Below are 14,219 nucleotides of genomic sequence, written 5' to 3'. Positions count from 1 at the left end.
TGTTGAGTTCGTTATTTCTGCAATGATGTCTCCTATGCAGCTTCCATTTAGGAATGATGTATCCGGAATTTGCACAATAAAAAAACCCATGGAAACGTAAGGGTATAATAGGAATTAGAAAATTTGGTGAAGAGTAACTTTCGCCTGAAGTAGCGATTGAGGAGGACCATCAGATTACATAATTTGAACGTCTCAGATGAAGAGAAGAGGAGAGAGTAGGAGGAAAGGAGAAAAGGGGAGGATCTTGTGAAATGGATCTGTCGCTGTCTTTTAAAAGACAAAAGAACATGAAAACACCAAAGGACAAAAGAAACAGGAAAACACGACCAGTCAATTCCTCTTTTCGTTTCCTACCAAATTTTGAACTTTGAAGCACAGAGATGGCAGCAGCACAGGAAAGCAGTAAATTCTGTGAAGCATTTCCAATGAAAAGTGGGGATGGGCCCAAGAGCTATGCCAAGAACTCCACATTCCAGGTTATTTTCTAGTATTTTTTTACTGTGAGATGTAGTCTGATCTGATGAATCTAATAGTTAAATACTTCATAGTAATAATTATAGAAATTACATGTTGCATGTATATTGATAATGTAGCTCATTTAAGCTGTGTTGTCTGTACATTTTGTTGATTGTGTAAATTCTAGTCCAAATCTGAAATATTCATTTGTATTCAAATTACCCGTTAGGTATTTGTAATTAGTGACTGTTACATTCATATAGTTATTGTTTTGAGTTGGGAAAACTTTGTACTTACTAAGAGATAATCATCTTATGTATTGTTCCCTTAACCAAAATCCAATGAATTAGGTGAATTGGATTGTTCTGGAGACAGAACAAACTAACACCATGGATCGCACCTCAACTACAAGTAGCATGCTCAATCTCTGCTTTTGCAGAGAGAAGCTGTGGATGTTGCCAAGCAACTTATAGTCAAGGAAATTGCAGAAAAGCTTGACATAGACATATTGTTATCTTCCAAGTCCAACACCTTCCACATTGCAGATTTGGGTTGCTCTACGGGGCCTAATACATTTTCTGCGGTTGAAGGCATACTCGAGGCGGTGCAGCTAAAATATCAGTCCCAAATGATGAATTCCCAAGTCCCTGAATTTCAAGTTTTCTTCAATGATCATACCACAAATGATTTTAACATGCTCTTCAAATCCCTCCCTCCGAACAGGCCATACTATGCCGTGGGTGTGCGAGGTTCTTTCTATGGTCGGATATTTCCTAATGCTTCCATTCACTTTGTTCACTCTTCTTTTTCCCTTCATTGGCTTTCTAGAGTACCAAAACAAGTAGTGGACAGAAACAGTCCAGCTTGGAACAAAGGACGAATCCAGTACTCAAATTCCACAGATGAAGTAGTGAGGGCTTATGAAGCTCAATTTGCCGAGGACATGGGGTGTTTCCTGCATGCCAGGGCACAAGAGATTGTGCATGGAGGATTGATGGTAATTATCACTCCAGGCCGCCCCAATGGTTCTTCTCATTCTGATTCTGTGGCAAATGCGACCTTACTACTTGTAGGATCTTGCCTAATGGACATGGCTAAAGAGGTAAGCAATGATCCACTGCTTCAAAATTTATGTTTTACTGCAGCATTCTGACTGACCCCTATGTGTTTTTCCTTTTTGCAGGGTGCTCTTCTCGAAGAGAAAGTAGATTCTTTCAATCTGCCTATGTATTACATGTCTCCCCAAGAACTGGAGGCTGCCGTTGAACAAAATGGATTTTTTAGCATAGAGAGACTGGAATACTTACCTCGGGTGCCGGTGGATGACACTGTCTCGGAACAATTGGCATCTCATCTGAGAGCTGCCTTGGAGGGGCTCATCAAGCAGCAATTTGGAGAAGAAATCTTAGATGAGCTCTTTGACCGGTACCGTAAGAAAGTTGAAGAGCAACTCTCTATCCTTGAGATTGAGTCAGGGAAGCCAACTCATTTTCTGGCGGCACTTAAACGCAAGGCAAATTGATTAAACATGCGGTGTTTTGGTATTTGTGAACATCTATAGCTGGATTTCCTTTAGCTCATAGTTCTTTTTGGGGGGTTTTATTATGACTAGAGGACATCTTGGACATCTTTGTGATTGCTGATTTGATTTGCAAAAAATAAACATCTTCATCAGTTTGGAGAAAGTGGACACTTTAAACTTTAATCTACCAATAACTCGAGGCAGCTCTTAGAACAGAAATAAAAAATTCTTATTATGTAACTCACGTCAGGTGGCAGCATCTTAATGGTCCATGCAAATTTGGCTTTGAATTTGACGTTGAGTAACATCCATGATGCATGGGATGATGACATATAACCATCTTAGATTACTTTAATTTCCTTTTGGCCAAATATGACCACATAATGACTCCAAGCTAATTCTATTTTGTCTGCATGATGAGTCGATGACAACATTCTATCTATTTATTCCCTCCAAGATCCAACGTTGACCGAAAAACATTTTATCTATGAATCTGCAGTTTAAGGGTGTGTTGTTTTTCCAATTTCCTGTATATTTTAAAGAATTAATGTCATACGTCTCTTGCTGGCTGGCGGCCATTTTACTCCCTCAATGGCTTCATTTCCGATGAAATAATAATAATAAACTTACAGTCAACCCAAGAATAAAGATTTCCGAATGGAATAAATAAGGCCCTTCACTTCAGTACCCTTCTCAAAGGAATACGATCTATTGATCCAAAAGATACAATCATAGAGGAGAAACAACAAGAGAGATCGAGAGAGATGGCAGATTTGGTGGCATATCCTATGAAGAGTGGACATGGCCTCTACAGCTACAGCAAAAACTCTACTTTTCAGGTGCAACATGTCACTCTCAATAATGTTGTCTCAAAGATTTCATTTAATTTTTTTCTCTCAATAATTTTTGCTGTGGTTAAATTCATACAAAAGTAATCAGAAGCTTGTCTAAATTCATACAAAAGTAACCTGAAGCTTGTCCTTTTTTGTAGAGAAAAGCTATAGATGCTGGCAAGGAACTGATCAAAGAAGCAATTTCTGAAAAGCTTGATATCAAAAGCTTCTCTTCTTCAAACACCTTTCGAGTTACAGATTTAGGCTGCTCTGTTGGGCCTAACACATTCCATGCAGTGCAAAACATAGTGAATGCTGTGGAGCAAAAGTATCAAAGCCAAGGACACAATTCTCAACTCCCTGAAATCCAAGTTTTTTTCAGCGATCACACCTCCAATGATTTCAATGAGCTCTTCCAATCTCTGCCTCCAGACAGGAGTTACTACGTGGCGGGTGTTCCAGGCTCTTTTCATTCTCGTTTATTTCCCAAGGCCTTTATTCACTTTGCCTACTCTTCATATGCTCTCCAATGTCTCTCTAAAGTGCCAGAAGAAGTGGTGGACATGAACGCTCCTGCTTGGAACAAAGGGAGGATTCATTACTCGAAGTCTGCAGACCAAGTTGTCAAGGCATACACAGCTCAGTATGCCAAGGACATGGAGTGCTTTCTAAATGCTAGAGCCCAAGAGATTGTGTGTGGAGGGTTGATGGCCTTTGTTGTCCCAGGCCGCCCCAATGGAATCTCTCATACAGAAGTTACGGTGATAGAACTCCTTGGATCCTGCCTCATGGACATGGCCAAGAAGGTAAGAAATTAATCAGCTTCAATTTTACTGTCATATATATGGTGTAAAAAGACAGAGATATGCTGCTTAGCTTAAGCTGGTAACTGACCCTTTTATTTTGCTGAGTAGGGTATCATTTCTGAAGAAAAAGTGGACTGCTTTAATATCCCACAATATACTGCTTCTCTGGAAGAAGTAGAAGCGATTGTGAAAGCGAATGGATATTTCAGCGTAGAAATAATGGAAAACTTGACACAGGAAAAACCACCACCCAAGGTGATTGCCTTTAGTGTGAGATCCGGAATTGAGGGAATGATTCGGAAGCATTTCGGAGATGAGATTATGGATGAGCTTTTTGATTCATTTGGCAAGAAACTTGAAGAATCCTCCTCCGTCCCCAAATCAAAGAAATCAATTAGCTTGTTTGTTTTACTCAAAAGCAGAGCAACTGAATAACAAAACAATACAGCTTTTTTAAGAATATAAGTCCCACATCAGAAACTTAACTAAATACAATACCACATCAGAAACTTAACTAAATACAATACAATATATAATGAAAGGTTATACTACTAATATTATAGAGTCTTTTTGTGATAAAGCCCCACACCTATTGTGCTTTGTAGGTAGTTAAATTTAGGACAATATCAGTGTTGTAGCTTTTTTTATTTTAGTTAGAAAGATAATAAATGAAGAATTAATGTTCTTCAATTGTCAATGTAAAAGATTACATGAGTGAAAAATAAAATAAGAATAATGTTCTTGTTCCTTCTGCTTGACAATGGTAACTGGTATGGGTTTGCTTTCCAATAATGTTTTCTTTTCTTCTGCTTGGAAATGTTCTTTTTGCTAAATTATTTATTAATTCATTTTTATATCAGGCCTCTCTTCTCTTACTGGTTTTCTGAAGTAATTAGTGGGCTGAACTCAAACTGCACTGCAGTTATTGACTATCAACTGGTGAGGTTCAAGTTTATTGCCTCCCTTTCTTCGAAATTTATTACAAGAAAATAAAATAAAATACCTGAAAAAAAGATGAACAAGACAAGATGGAAAACGAGACAAGACAAAAGAAACCCTTTGCGTAGAATTCAAATGATTATAAATAGATAAAGGATTATTTACTTAAATGGTTCTCAAACTTATACCCGAGTTACATTTTAGTCTATCAACTAAATTATTCGTTGAAATGGTTCATCAACTCTATATTATTCAGTTGATTAGTCTTATCGTTAAATTTTTTTTGAGTTTTAATCAAGTCAACTTCAATGATGGGATATAAGATGGATATATGCGTCTTTTTCATACCTCGGAAGGTATATGCGTCTTTTTAATACCTCAAAAAGCTCTGATTGTCTTCTTTAACTAGAGGCAGCTCTTAGAATAGAGCAGGCACCGCACAGAGCAATCTTTCAAGAGGGGAGTTTTTAAGTTATCAGATTATAGAAGCTTCTTATTATGTAACGCACGTCAGGTGGCAGCATCTTAATGGTCCATGCAAATTTGACAACTTGAGTAACATGCCTGATGCATGGGATGACGACATATAACCCATCTAGATTACTTTAATTTCCTTTTGGCCAAATATGACCACGTAACGTAATGACTCCATGATGAGTCGATGACAGCATTCTATTCCGTCCAAGATCCAACGTTGACCCAAAAGCGTGTTGATGTTCAGACCCAGATATATTAGTCCTATGAATCTGCAGTTTAGGGTTGTATTATTTTTAAAATTTCATGTATATTTTAAAGAATAAATGTCATACTTCTCTTGCTGGCTGGCGGCCATTTTACTCCATCAATGGCTTCATTTCCGATGAAAAAATAATAATTAACTTGCAGCAGCCACAAGAATATCTGAAGAATTTTCCTTCTGTTTCTTTTTACTGGTCAAGATTTCCAAATGGAATAAATAAGGCCCTTATCCTCAAAGGAAGAGGATCTATTCATCCAAAAGATAAAATCATAGAGGAGAAACAACAATAGAGATGGCAGATTTGGTGGCATATCCTATGAACGGTGGAGATGGCCTCTACAGCTACAGCAAGAACTCTAATTTTCAGGTGCAACATGTCACTCTCAATTATCACAATGTTGTCTCAAAGACTTCATTTTTCGGTGTACTTTTTTTTTATTTCCAGTATTATTGCTGTGCTTAAATTCATGCAAAGTAACCCAAGCTTGTCCTTTTTTGTAGAGAAAAGCTATAGATGCTGGCAAGGAACTGATCAAAGAAGCAGTTTCTGAAAAGCTTGATATCAAAAGCTTCTCTTCTTCAAACACCTTTCGAGTTACAGATTTAGGCTGCTCTGTAGGGCCTAACACATTCCATGCAGTGCAAAACATAGTGGACGCTGTGGAGCAAAAGTATCAAAGCCAAGGACACAATTCTCAACTCCCCGAGTTCCAAGTTTTTTTCAGTGATCACATCTCCAATGATTTCAATGCGCTCTTCCAATCTCTGCCTCCAGACAGGCGTTACTACGCCACGGGTGTTCCAGGCTCTTTTTATTCTCGTTTATTTCCCAAGGCCTTTCTTCACTTTGCTTACTCTTCATATGCTCTCCAATGTCTCTCTAAAGTGCCAGAAGAAGTGGTGGACATGAACTCTCCTGCTTGGAACAAAGGGAGGATTCATTACTCGAAGTCTGCAGACCAAGTTGTCAAGGCATACACAACTCAGTATATGCCAAGGACATGGAGTGCTTTCTAAACGCTAGAGCCCAAGAGATTGTGTGTGGAGGATTGATGGCCTTTGTTGTCCCAGGCCGCCCCAATGGAATCTCTCATACAGAAGTTTTCGTCAATACAGCGAAAGAACTCTTTGGATCCTGCCTCATGGACATGGCCAAGAAGGTAAGAAATTAATCAGCTTCAATTTTAAGATCATATATATGGTGTAATAAAGACAAAGATATGCTGCTTAGCTTAAGCTGGTAACTGACCTTTTTATTTTGCTGAGTAGGGTATCATCTCTGAAGAAAAAGTGGACTGCTTTAATATACCACAATATATCGCTTCTCTGGAAGAAGTAGAAGCGATTGTGAAAGCGAATGGATATTTCAGCGCAGAAATAATGGAAAACTTGACACAGGAAAAACCACCTCCTAAGGTGTTTGCCATTGGTGTGAGATCCGGAATGGAGGGAATGATTCGGAAGCATTTCGGAGATGAGATTATGGATGAGCTTTTTGATTCATTTGGCAAGAAACTTGAAGAATCCTCCTCCGTCCTCGAATCAAAGAAATCAGTTAGCTTGTTTGTTTTACTCAAACGCAGAGCAACTGAGTAACAAAACAATGCAGCTTTCTCTAGTTCATCAGCCATTTTGAAGATTTGAAGCTCCTAACAATCGTTGTAGCTCTTTTTTATTTTAGTTAGAAAGATAATAAATGAAGAATTAATGTTCTTCAATTGTCAATGTAAAAGATTAAATGAGTGAAAAATAAAATAAGAATAATGTTATTTTTTTCTTCTGCTTGACGATGGCAACTGTTATGGGTCTTTGCTTTCCAATAATGTTTTCTTTTCTTCTGCTTGACAATGTTCTTTTTGTTAAATTACTTATTCATTATTTTTATATCAGGCCTCTCTTCTCTTACTGGTTCTCTCAAGTAATTAGTGGGCTGAACTCAAACTGCATTGCAGTTACTGGCTATCATCCGGTGAGGTTCAAGTTTATTGCCTCCCTTTCTTTGGAATTTAGTACAAGAAAATAAAATAAAAAACCTAAAAAAAGATGAACCAGACAAGATGTAAAACGAGACAAGACGAAAGAAACCCTTCGCGTAGAACTCAAATGATTATAAATAGATAAATACATATGAGTGCACACCTTATTGCACAGAAGGAAAGGGACCTAACAGAATCTGCCCACTCCTCAATTCTCTACCAAATACAATCCCCCCTACCAAAAATAAATCCTTTCCTCAATGAAAAAGCTAGTTTTCTCCTCGATATTTTTTTCTTTCTTTTGAAGCTCATCAGCATTGCCAGTGCCAATGCCAACTGGAAGTGATCAAGCAGCAGAATCCTTAGCAATCTTCTCTGCCTTGGCAATGACTTCTTCAATTCCACCAACCATGTAAAACGATTGCTCAGAAAGGTCATCATATTTCCCATCCAGAACTCCCTGTAAAAATGAAATCCCACAGCACATCAGAGAATGGCATGGGTAGGCACCTAAATCAATCGATACAGAAAAATAAGTAATGACCAATTCAGAAAAGAAAAAGTTGATCACCTGGAAGCTGGTAATGCTCTCTTTCAACTCAACATATTTTCCTGGAGCTCCTGTGAACACTTCTGCAACATGGAACGGCTGGCTCAAGAACCGTTGAATCTTACGAGCACGAGCAACAGTCAATTTGTCGTCCTCACTGAGCTCATCCATTCCCAAAATAGCAATAATATCTTGCAGATTCTTATAGTCTTGAAGAACTTTCTGAACACCACGAGCAGTGTTGTAGTGTTCTTCTCCTAAAATATGAGGGGAGAGCATGCGAGATGTAGAATCCAAGGGATCAACCGCAGGATAGATGCCAAGCTCAGATATCTGACCATCAACCAGTTGTTAGATTTAAGAGCATATGGTGCACAATAAAAAATGAGTAATGATTCCTGCTTCAAAATTTATTTTAATTTAAAAGACAATATACCTGTCGTGACAGCACAGTGGTGGCATCAAGATGGGCAAAAGTGGTTGCAGGAGCCGGATCTGTCAAATCATCAGCAGGTACATAAATAGCTTGAACAGAGGTGATGGAACCCTTCTTGGTTGTAGTAATGCGCTCTTGAAGTCCTCCAAGATCAGTAGCTAAGGTAGGTTGGTAGCCGACAGCAGATGGGATACGACCAAGCAAAGCAGACACTTCTGAGTTAGCCTGGAGAACAGAGACAACGAAATGGCAGCATATGGTCAGAAGAAATAGAAAATATATCAACCGAAATGCATGTGTTTGTGTGTGTGGAGAGAGAGCTTACTTGAGTAAAGCGAAATATGTTATCAATGAAGAGAAGCACATCCTGTCCTTCAGCATCTCGGAAATGCTCAGCCACAGTCAGCCCTGTGAGCCCAACACGAGCACGGGCACCAGGGGGTTCATTCATTTGACCATACACAAGAGCACACTTACTCTCACTCTGCAACACAAGGGAATGGCTTTCAGAAGAACACAATGCCAAGTAAAATTGGAAAAGTTAATATGTAGTGTGGCAGTAAGTTAACCTGCTGATCTCCAAGCTTAATGACACCACTTTCCATCATTTCTCTGTACAGATCATTACCCTCTCTTGTGCGTTCTCCCACACCAGCAAACACTGAGAAACCACCTGCAGAAGGAGGATGAAACATTTTATAACTCAAGAAATCAATATTCAACAGAAGAGGATAACTAAAGTGCATTTAGATGAAACTAACCATGAGCCTTTGCTACGTTGTTGATGAGTTCCATAATAAGCACTGTCTTCCCGACACCAGCACCCCCAAAGAGCCCGATCTTTCCACCTCTTTGGTAAGGTGCAAGAAGATCAACAACCTTGAAAACATCAGACAAAAATCTTATTGGTTTCTGTTGATGCTGATAGCGATAGAAGACAAGTTTTCCTTTAAAAAAAATTACTAATACTTCACAGAAGAAAGCACCAATTGTCCTTGGTCCTCTCTTCACCTCTGTCAGTCCAAAAATGATCGTGACAAACAGAACAGAAACCAATAACATTTCCAGAATTTGGCAATCCAAATGTATGCATCACCACCATTAACCTTGAATTTGGACTCAGTTTCCTTAGAATCTATGATATCTATTATTTATGTAGCAGACCACAGACATACCTTAATTCCAGTGACAAGAATCTGCTGCTCAGTTGCCTGCTCAACAAAAGCTGGAGCTTCTCTATGGATTGGTAGAAAATGATCGGTTTCTGATGAAATGAAAACAAAATAACATTAAGTTGTATCATTTATTTGCTGAATACTATTTACAAATACTCAAAATGCAAAATAACGTAAAAAGGTTAAGATCTTCTGCTGCTGCTTACTTATTTCACCCCTCTCATCGATGGGCTCCCCAATAACATTCATAATTCGGCCAAGGGTGGCTCTACCAACTGCCACCTAAAGATACAAATTTTAGATATGAGAGTCTTAAATCCGCATCCATTCATTAAAAAAAATTCTTTAAGAAAAGAAAAGAAAAAAAATATTGCTCGAGATAATCTGAGAAACACACATTCACAATAACAACATAAATGTATGATCCCAAACGCAACCAGCATACCCAAAAAAAAAAAGAAAAAAAGATTACAACTTTCAAAATTAGAAAGCGAGAGAATAGGAACTTACAGTGATAGGAGAGCCAGTGTTGAGGACTCTTTGACCTCTAACAAGCCCTTCGGTCCCATCCATGGCAATGGTTCTGACCATGTTCTCGCCTAGATGCTGAGCTACCTCAAGCACCAATCGGATCGAGTTGTCCAAGACCTCGAGAGCCGTGAGGATCGGCGGCAAGCCATCGTCGAACCGAACATCGACGACGGCCCCGATGACTTGACAGACCTTGCCAATGGCCCCCTTTCCGGTGAACTCGTCGGTGATTTTGCCACTCACAGATTGTGTAGCGGGTTTGGGAGGCGCAGATGGTGCGACAGCCGATGATGTGGAGTAGTGGGCGACACGTGAGAGGAGATACCCTGTGGACCGCGTGAGGGGGGATCTGGGGACTGCGGTTTTGGTCGTTGCGACGGTCCGGCGGAGAGAGGTACGGATGAGAGTCGAGAGGAGCTTGCGGGAGGACATGGTTGGCTGGTTATGGTGTTTTGATAATTCTGATCTGAAATGAGAGCTCTTTTATTTTTCTTATGTTAAGGCTCAGGCCAGTTGGTGGAGAAGATGATCGGTGTGAGAGCGTTGATCATTAGGTGATTGACACCAGCACTGGTGTGGTTGGGGGTGGAGGAGATTGGGAGAAAGGCAGAGTCAGACAGACTCATAGAGTGTGAGAGTGAGAGAGAGAAATGAGGGAAGATGCCAAAATGTGGTTTTTAACGCTGCTTCACGCCTGGAATTTTGGGGTTCGTTTTAATTATTCGGGTTATCCGTTTTCCTTTATTTGGGTCACATATTTCCATTTCCCAAATTTTCTTATTAAAAGGGTTTAAGGCCAATTGGCCACTAGGCGTCCTTACAAACAACTTCAAGTCTCACCTAGGGTGTATAAGATTCAATTCAATCCGTCCAAATTAATAGATACAATTCAATTTTAATCAGTTTTGATAATTTGGCGGATTTGATTGGATTCATAATTTTTAAAATTGATATAATTAGATCATATGACAGTTTACTTAAGAATCCACTCCAATTTAATATGGTTAATTTTATGCTTATTTTGCTCTTTTAAGTATTTGTAGTTGAAAAGATTATGGATATTTTAAGTCATTTAATGGTGTTATGTTTTATATATTATATAATCAAAACAATTTTCTCTAGTATTTCATTTATATTTACATTTACGTCTATTAATATGTTTGATTAGATTAAACCTAAGTATAAATGTTTAATATTTCATTATTGTCTTTTTCTATTATCAAAACCAATAATCCAATTCAATCCAATCTAATATCAATTGGATTGGATTTAAACATCTAATATGATTGGATCGGATTGAAAAAATCACAATCTAATTTATATTGAATCGGATACAAATTAACTAAATTGTATTGATTTCGAACCGAACTCTCACCTCACTTACATTAAATTAATTAAAAATAGTTTAGGATTAAGATCATTTATTCCACATTTATCCTTGCACCCTCTCCTTTCTTCAATATCATTTGTAATAATAATAATAATAATAATAATAATAATAATATTATTATTATTATTATTATTATTTGCTTCAATATTATTATTACTTTCATTATTTTTTGGTTAAATATAAAAATCTAATCCCCTTGGAAACAGAAGTGAATGAATGGATCAACAGATTCAAGACACAAAAGGTGGAGAGAATTGCATGCCAGCCTTATAGAGAGTGACAGCAATGGGCTCACAGACAGCAGTGTCCTACTTGATGGCTTTGAATTCTTCTCAAGCATCCCTCAGACTCAGACCCTCAAGTTTTCCCCTCCAAATCCCACCTCATGCCAAGGCCACAAGCCGCAATCTGATTCTCAAATTTCCCAGAGCAAGAACCAGAGCAACCCTTGATGGCAAGGAACAAAGTGCCACCACCACACCTCTACTTGTCCAGGAACCACAGCCCAACAGAGTATGCTTTTCCTTTATTTTATCTTCAGATGCATAGTTAGTAACCCTGGCTCATGCTAAAGAAACTGAGATTTCCAATTACAAGCAGGACACAACATCAGTAGCACAATCTTGTTTAAATTTCTCGAGAATAATTGACTTGAATTTAAGTGTGTTGTTCTAGTTTGAGACCATTTTTTGATTAAGTTGTGCTGTTATTGTTGGGTTAAGGAAGTTGAGGAGAGTGTGAAAGTGCTCAAGAATGCGGCAAAAACAAGACGGGTGGCTGCAGAGGAGGTTCTCTCTGCTCTATCTGTCATTGAGAAGGCAAAACTTGACCCCTCCGGGTTTCTCGATACGCTTGGTGGATCAAAATCCCCTGGCAGAACCTGGATGCTCATTTTTACTGCTGAGGTCAGTGTAATTCTTTCACATATGGCATAACCATGTTCATCTTTTGCCATTTATCTTAGAAATGAACATTGTTTTTTTGTGGTATTTGCAGAAGGAATTGAAGGGTGGTCGCTACTTCCCTATTACAGCTGTTCAGAGGTTCGATGCTGCTGTAAGCCTTTCCATCTCTATTTCAACTACTCATGCCTACATTTTGTAGAGAGCAAAATCTCTGAAAAAAAAGTAGAAAATGTGGAAAAGGGGACAAAAAACTCAGGCTGAGTAATATTGATGCTCTTTTTTCCAACCCTCAACGACCCTTTACAAATTCTTCTGAGAGTATGTGATGCTTGATGCTTTTACAACCAGCATAGTCAAGTTTCTCTGCGATTTTCAATTGGGGTGTGTTCTTAGAGCCTGCATGTGATGCTTGATGCTTTTGTTATTGCCTTGCTCTTTCCTATGGTGATTCTCCATATGTCAAACATCACTTGTGTTGATATTGTTGTTTATTACCAGATAAGAGCTCCTAGAAGCTTTCATCATCAATAATAAGCCAAGGAAAATATAGGCATGAGTAGCATTTTCCTTGTTGCTTGTCAACTTTTGAGATTAACAAACGTCTGCCTGGATTATCAGGGAAAGAGAATTGAGAATGGAGTGTATTTTGGGCCAATTGGATGCTTAACATTTGAAGGAAGATTTTCTTGGAAGAAGAGAATACTGGCCTTCATCTTCGAGTGTATCCGGATAAAAGTTGGACCTTTGAAAGCTTTAGAGATCAGTCTAGGCCAAAAGGATGACAGAGAGCCTAGCACGAAGGATCCCTTCTTTATATGGTTTTACATTGATGAAGAATTAGCAGTTGGTCGAGGCAAAAGTGGAGGAACTGCTTTCTGGTGCCGCTGTCGACGTGTAATATCTTGATTTTCTTGTTTAATTTAACTCAAACATAGATGTCAAATATCCTTTTATGGATCATATTATACGTATATATCAGGACTACAATCAATTGGAAAGGTAACATATGCTATCAAGGCTGTGTCATGCCTCTTTTACATTATTTTAAGCCGAAAATTTATCTGTAACCACTTTATTTTATGTTTTTCCTCTTTGACATTATTTGGCTTTGTGCTGAGCCCTGCTGTAATTGAGAAGATCTTCTATCTTTGGAATACTTTCTTTGATGATTGGAATTTCAGTGAATCTCTGTGCCCATTCGTGAAGAAATGGCAACTCCTTTGTATCAAATAGCTTTATGCCTTGAAATTCTTCTAAGAATTTGAGCCAGTTAGGTAATGAGCCCACTACAAAGTCTAGGAAGCCCATGGTTTCTCCTCCAAAAAATTTCTTGCCTTCAATGAGCTTATTCAGAAGTTGGAGTGATTCTTGTGCTGACTCCAATGCTTTCTCTTGTTCATGCCCCTTTGTACGGCTAGCAGTCCATGCACTGATCACACACTGCATTTCATAATCATTGAAAAACTTATTAGCTTCTCTTTTCAATACATGTATGTATAATATAAATGTATAAATACATATACATGCATTCATATATGTTTGTGTTTGCGCGCATGTATCTGAGTCTTGTAATAATAGCAAACTCTCTCAAACTGAGAGCTATTAAAATCCATCACAAATTGTTTACCTTCTCATCAACATACTTTGCCCAAAATCGCGCCATTGCTTTTTCAAAAGGATCTTCTGGCAACATAGGGTTCTCTGTCCATGTTTCATCTATGTACTCAAGGATGATGAGGGACTCCGCAATTGGTTTTTCACCATGCACAAGCACTGGGATTTTCTTATGGACGGGATTATACTGAAGGAGCAGGGGACTCTTGTTTCTCAAATCTTCTTCAATGTACTCATATGCTATCCCTTTGTGCTTCAGAGCCCATTCAATTCTGCAGCAAAAAAGACTTAGAGAGGCCCCAATCACCTTAACATCTCCCATTTTGAAGCCTGCAAGTTCTGAAATT

The 14,219-nt window shown here is 38.5% G+C and overlaps 6 protein-coding genes across 7 annotated transcripts; 4 read left to right on the top strand and 2 right to left on the bottom strand.

The window, feature by feature from the left end:
- Window positions 1-315: 315 nt before the first annotated feature.
- LOC117627022 (loganic acid O-methyltransferase-like) lies at window positions 316-2,141 on the top strand. Its single transcript, XM_034358892.1, has 3 exons — window positions 316-476; window positions 896-1,558; window positions 1,640-2,141. The coding sequence occupies exons 1-3, from the start codon at window positions 381-383 to the stop codon at window positions 1,976-1,978; spliced, it is 1,098 nt and encodes a 365-aa protein (XP_034214783.1). The 5' UTR covers window positions 316-380; the 3' UTR covers window positions 1,979-2,141.
- A 487-nt stretch (window positions 2,142-2,628) lies between these two features.
- On the top strand, window positions 2,629-4,052 carry LOC117627028 (loganic acid O-methyltransferase-like). Its single transcript, XM_034358899.1, has 3 exons — window positions 2,629-2,817; window positions 2,970-3,617; window positions 3,726-4,052. The coding sequence occupies exons 1-3, from the start codon at window positions 2,743-2,745 to the stop codon at window positions 4,050-4,052; spliced, it is 1,050 nt and encodes a 349-aa protein (XP_034214790.1). The 5' UTR covers window positions 2,629-2,742.
- A 1,312-nt stretch (window positions 4,053-5,364) lies between these two features.
- On the top strand, window positions 5,365-7,072 carry LOC117627023 (loganic acid O-methyltransferase-like). The gene is given in 4 exon segments (XM_034358893.1): window positions 5,365-5,662; window positions 5,797-6,282; window positions 6,285-6,455; window positions 6,565-7,072. Coding segments are annotated over 4 exon segments (1,059 nt in total). The 5' UTR covers window positions 5,365-5,587; the 3' UTR covers window positions 6,892-7,072.
- A 295-nt stretch (window positions 7,073-7,367) lies between these two features.
- LOC117627019 (ATP synthase subunit beta, mitochondrial) lies at window positions 7,368-10,700 on the bottom strand. The gene is made up of 9 exons (XM_034358887.1): window positions 9,943-10,700; window positions 9,639-9,714; window positions 9,433-9,521; window positions 9,019-9,136; window positions 8,827-8,930; window positions 8,583-8,741; window positions 8,258-8,482; window positions 7,843-8,154; window positions 7,368-7,731 (listed from the first exon to the last, which is right to left on the bottom strand). The coding sequence occupies exons 1-9, from the start codon at window positions 10,393-10,395 to the stop codon at window positions 7,618-7,620; spliced, it is 1,650 nt and encodes a 549-aa protein (XP_034214778.1). The 5' UTR covers window positions 10,396-10,700; the 3' UTR covers window positions 7,368-7,617.
- An 857-nt stretch (window positions 10,701-11,557) lies between these two features.
- LOC117627025 lies at window positions 11,558-13,414 on the top strand. 2 transcript variants are annotated; one of them, XM_034358894.1, is made up of 4 exons: window positions 11,558-11,866; window positions 12,076-12,258; window positions 12,350-12,409; window positions 12,877-13,414. In XM_034358894.1, the coding sequence occupies exons 1-4, from the start codon at window positions 11,639-11,641 to the stop codon at window positions 13,162-13,164; spliced, it is 759 nt and encodes a 252-aa protein (XP_034214785.1). In that variant the 5' UTR covers window positions 11,558-11,638; the 3' UTR covers window positions 13,165-13,414. The 2 variants fall into 2 exon arrangements, with proteins under 2 accessions (XP_034214785.1, XP_034214786.1); XM_034358895.1 differs by having other exon boundaries at window positions 11,581-11,866; window positions 12,350-12,396; window positions 12,877-12,978.
- Window positions 13,193-14,216, bottom strand: LOC117627027 (probable glutathione S-transferase). The gene is made up of 2 exons (XM_034358897.1): window positions 13,886-14,216; window positions 13,193-13,698 (listed from the first exon to the last, which is right to left on the bottom strand). Exons 1-2 carry the CDS (start codon window positions 14,192-14,194, stop codon window positions 13,357-13,359), a joined length of 651 nt encoding a protein of 216 aa, XP_034214788.1. The 5' UTR covers window positions 14,195-14,216; the 3' UTR covers window positions 13,193-13,356.
- Between the last annotated feature and the right edge of the window lie 3 nt (window positions 14,217-14,219).

Source organism: Prunus dulcis, chromosome 5 (genome assembly GCF_902201215.1).
Source record: "Prunus dulcis chromosome 5, ALMONDv2, whole genome shotgun sequence".
In the NCBI taxonomy this organism is placed as follows: Eukaryota; Viridiplantae; Streptophyta; class Magnoliopsida; order Rosales; family Rosaceae; genus Prunus; species Prunus dulcis.
This window is presented reverse-complemented; position numbering and strand designations above follow the sequence as displayed.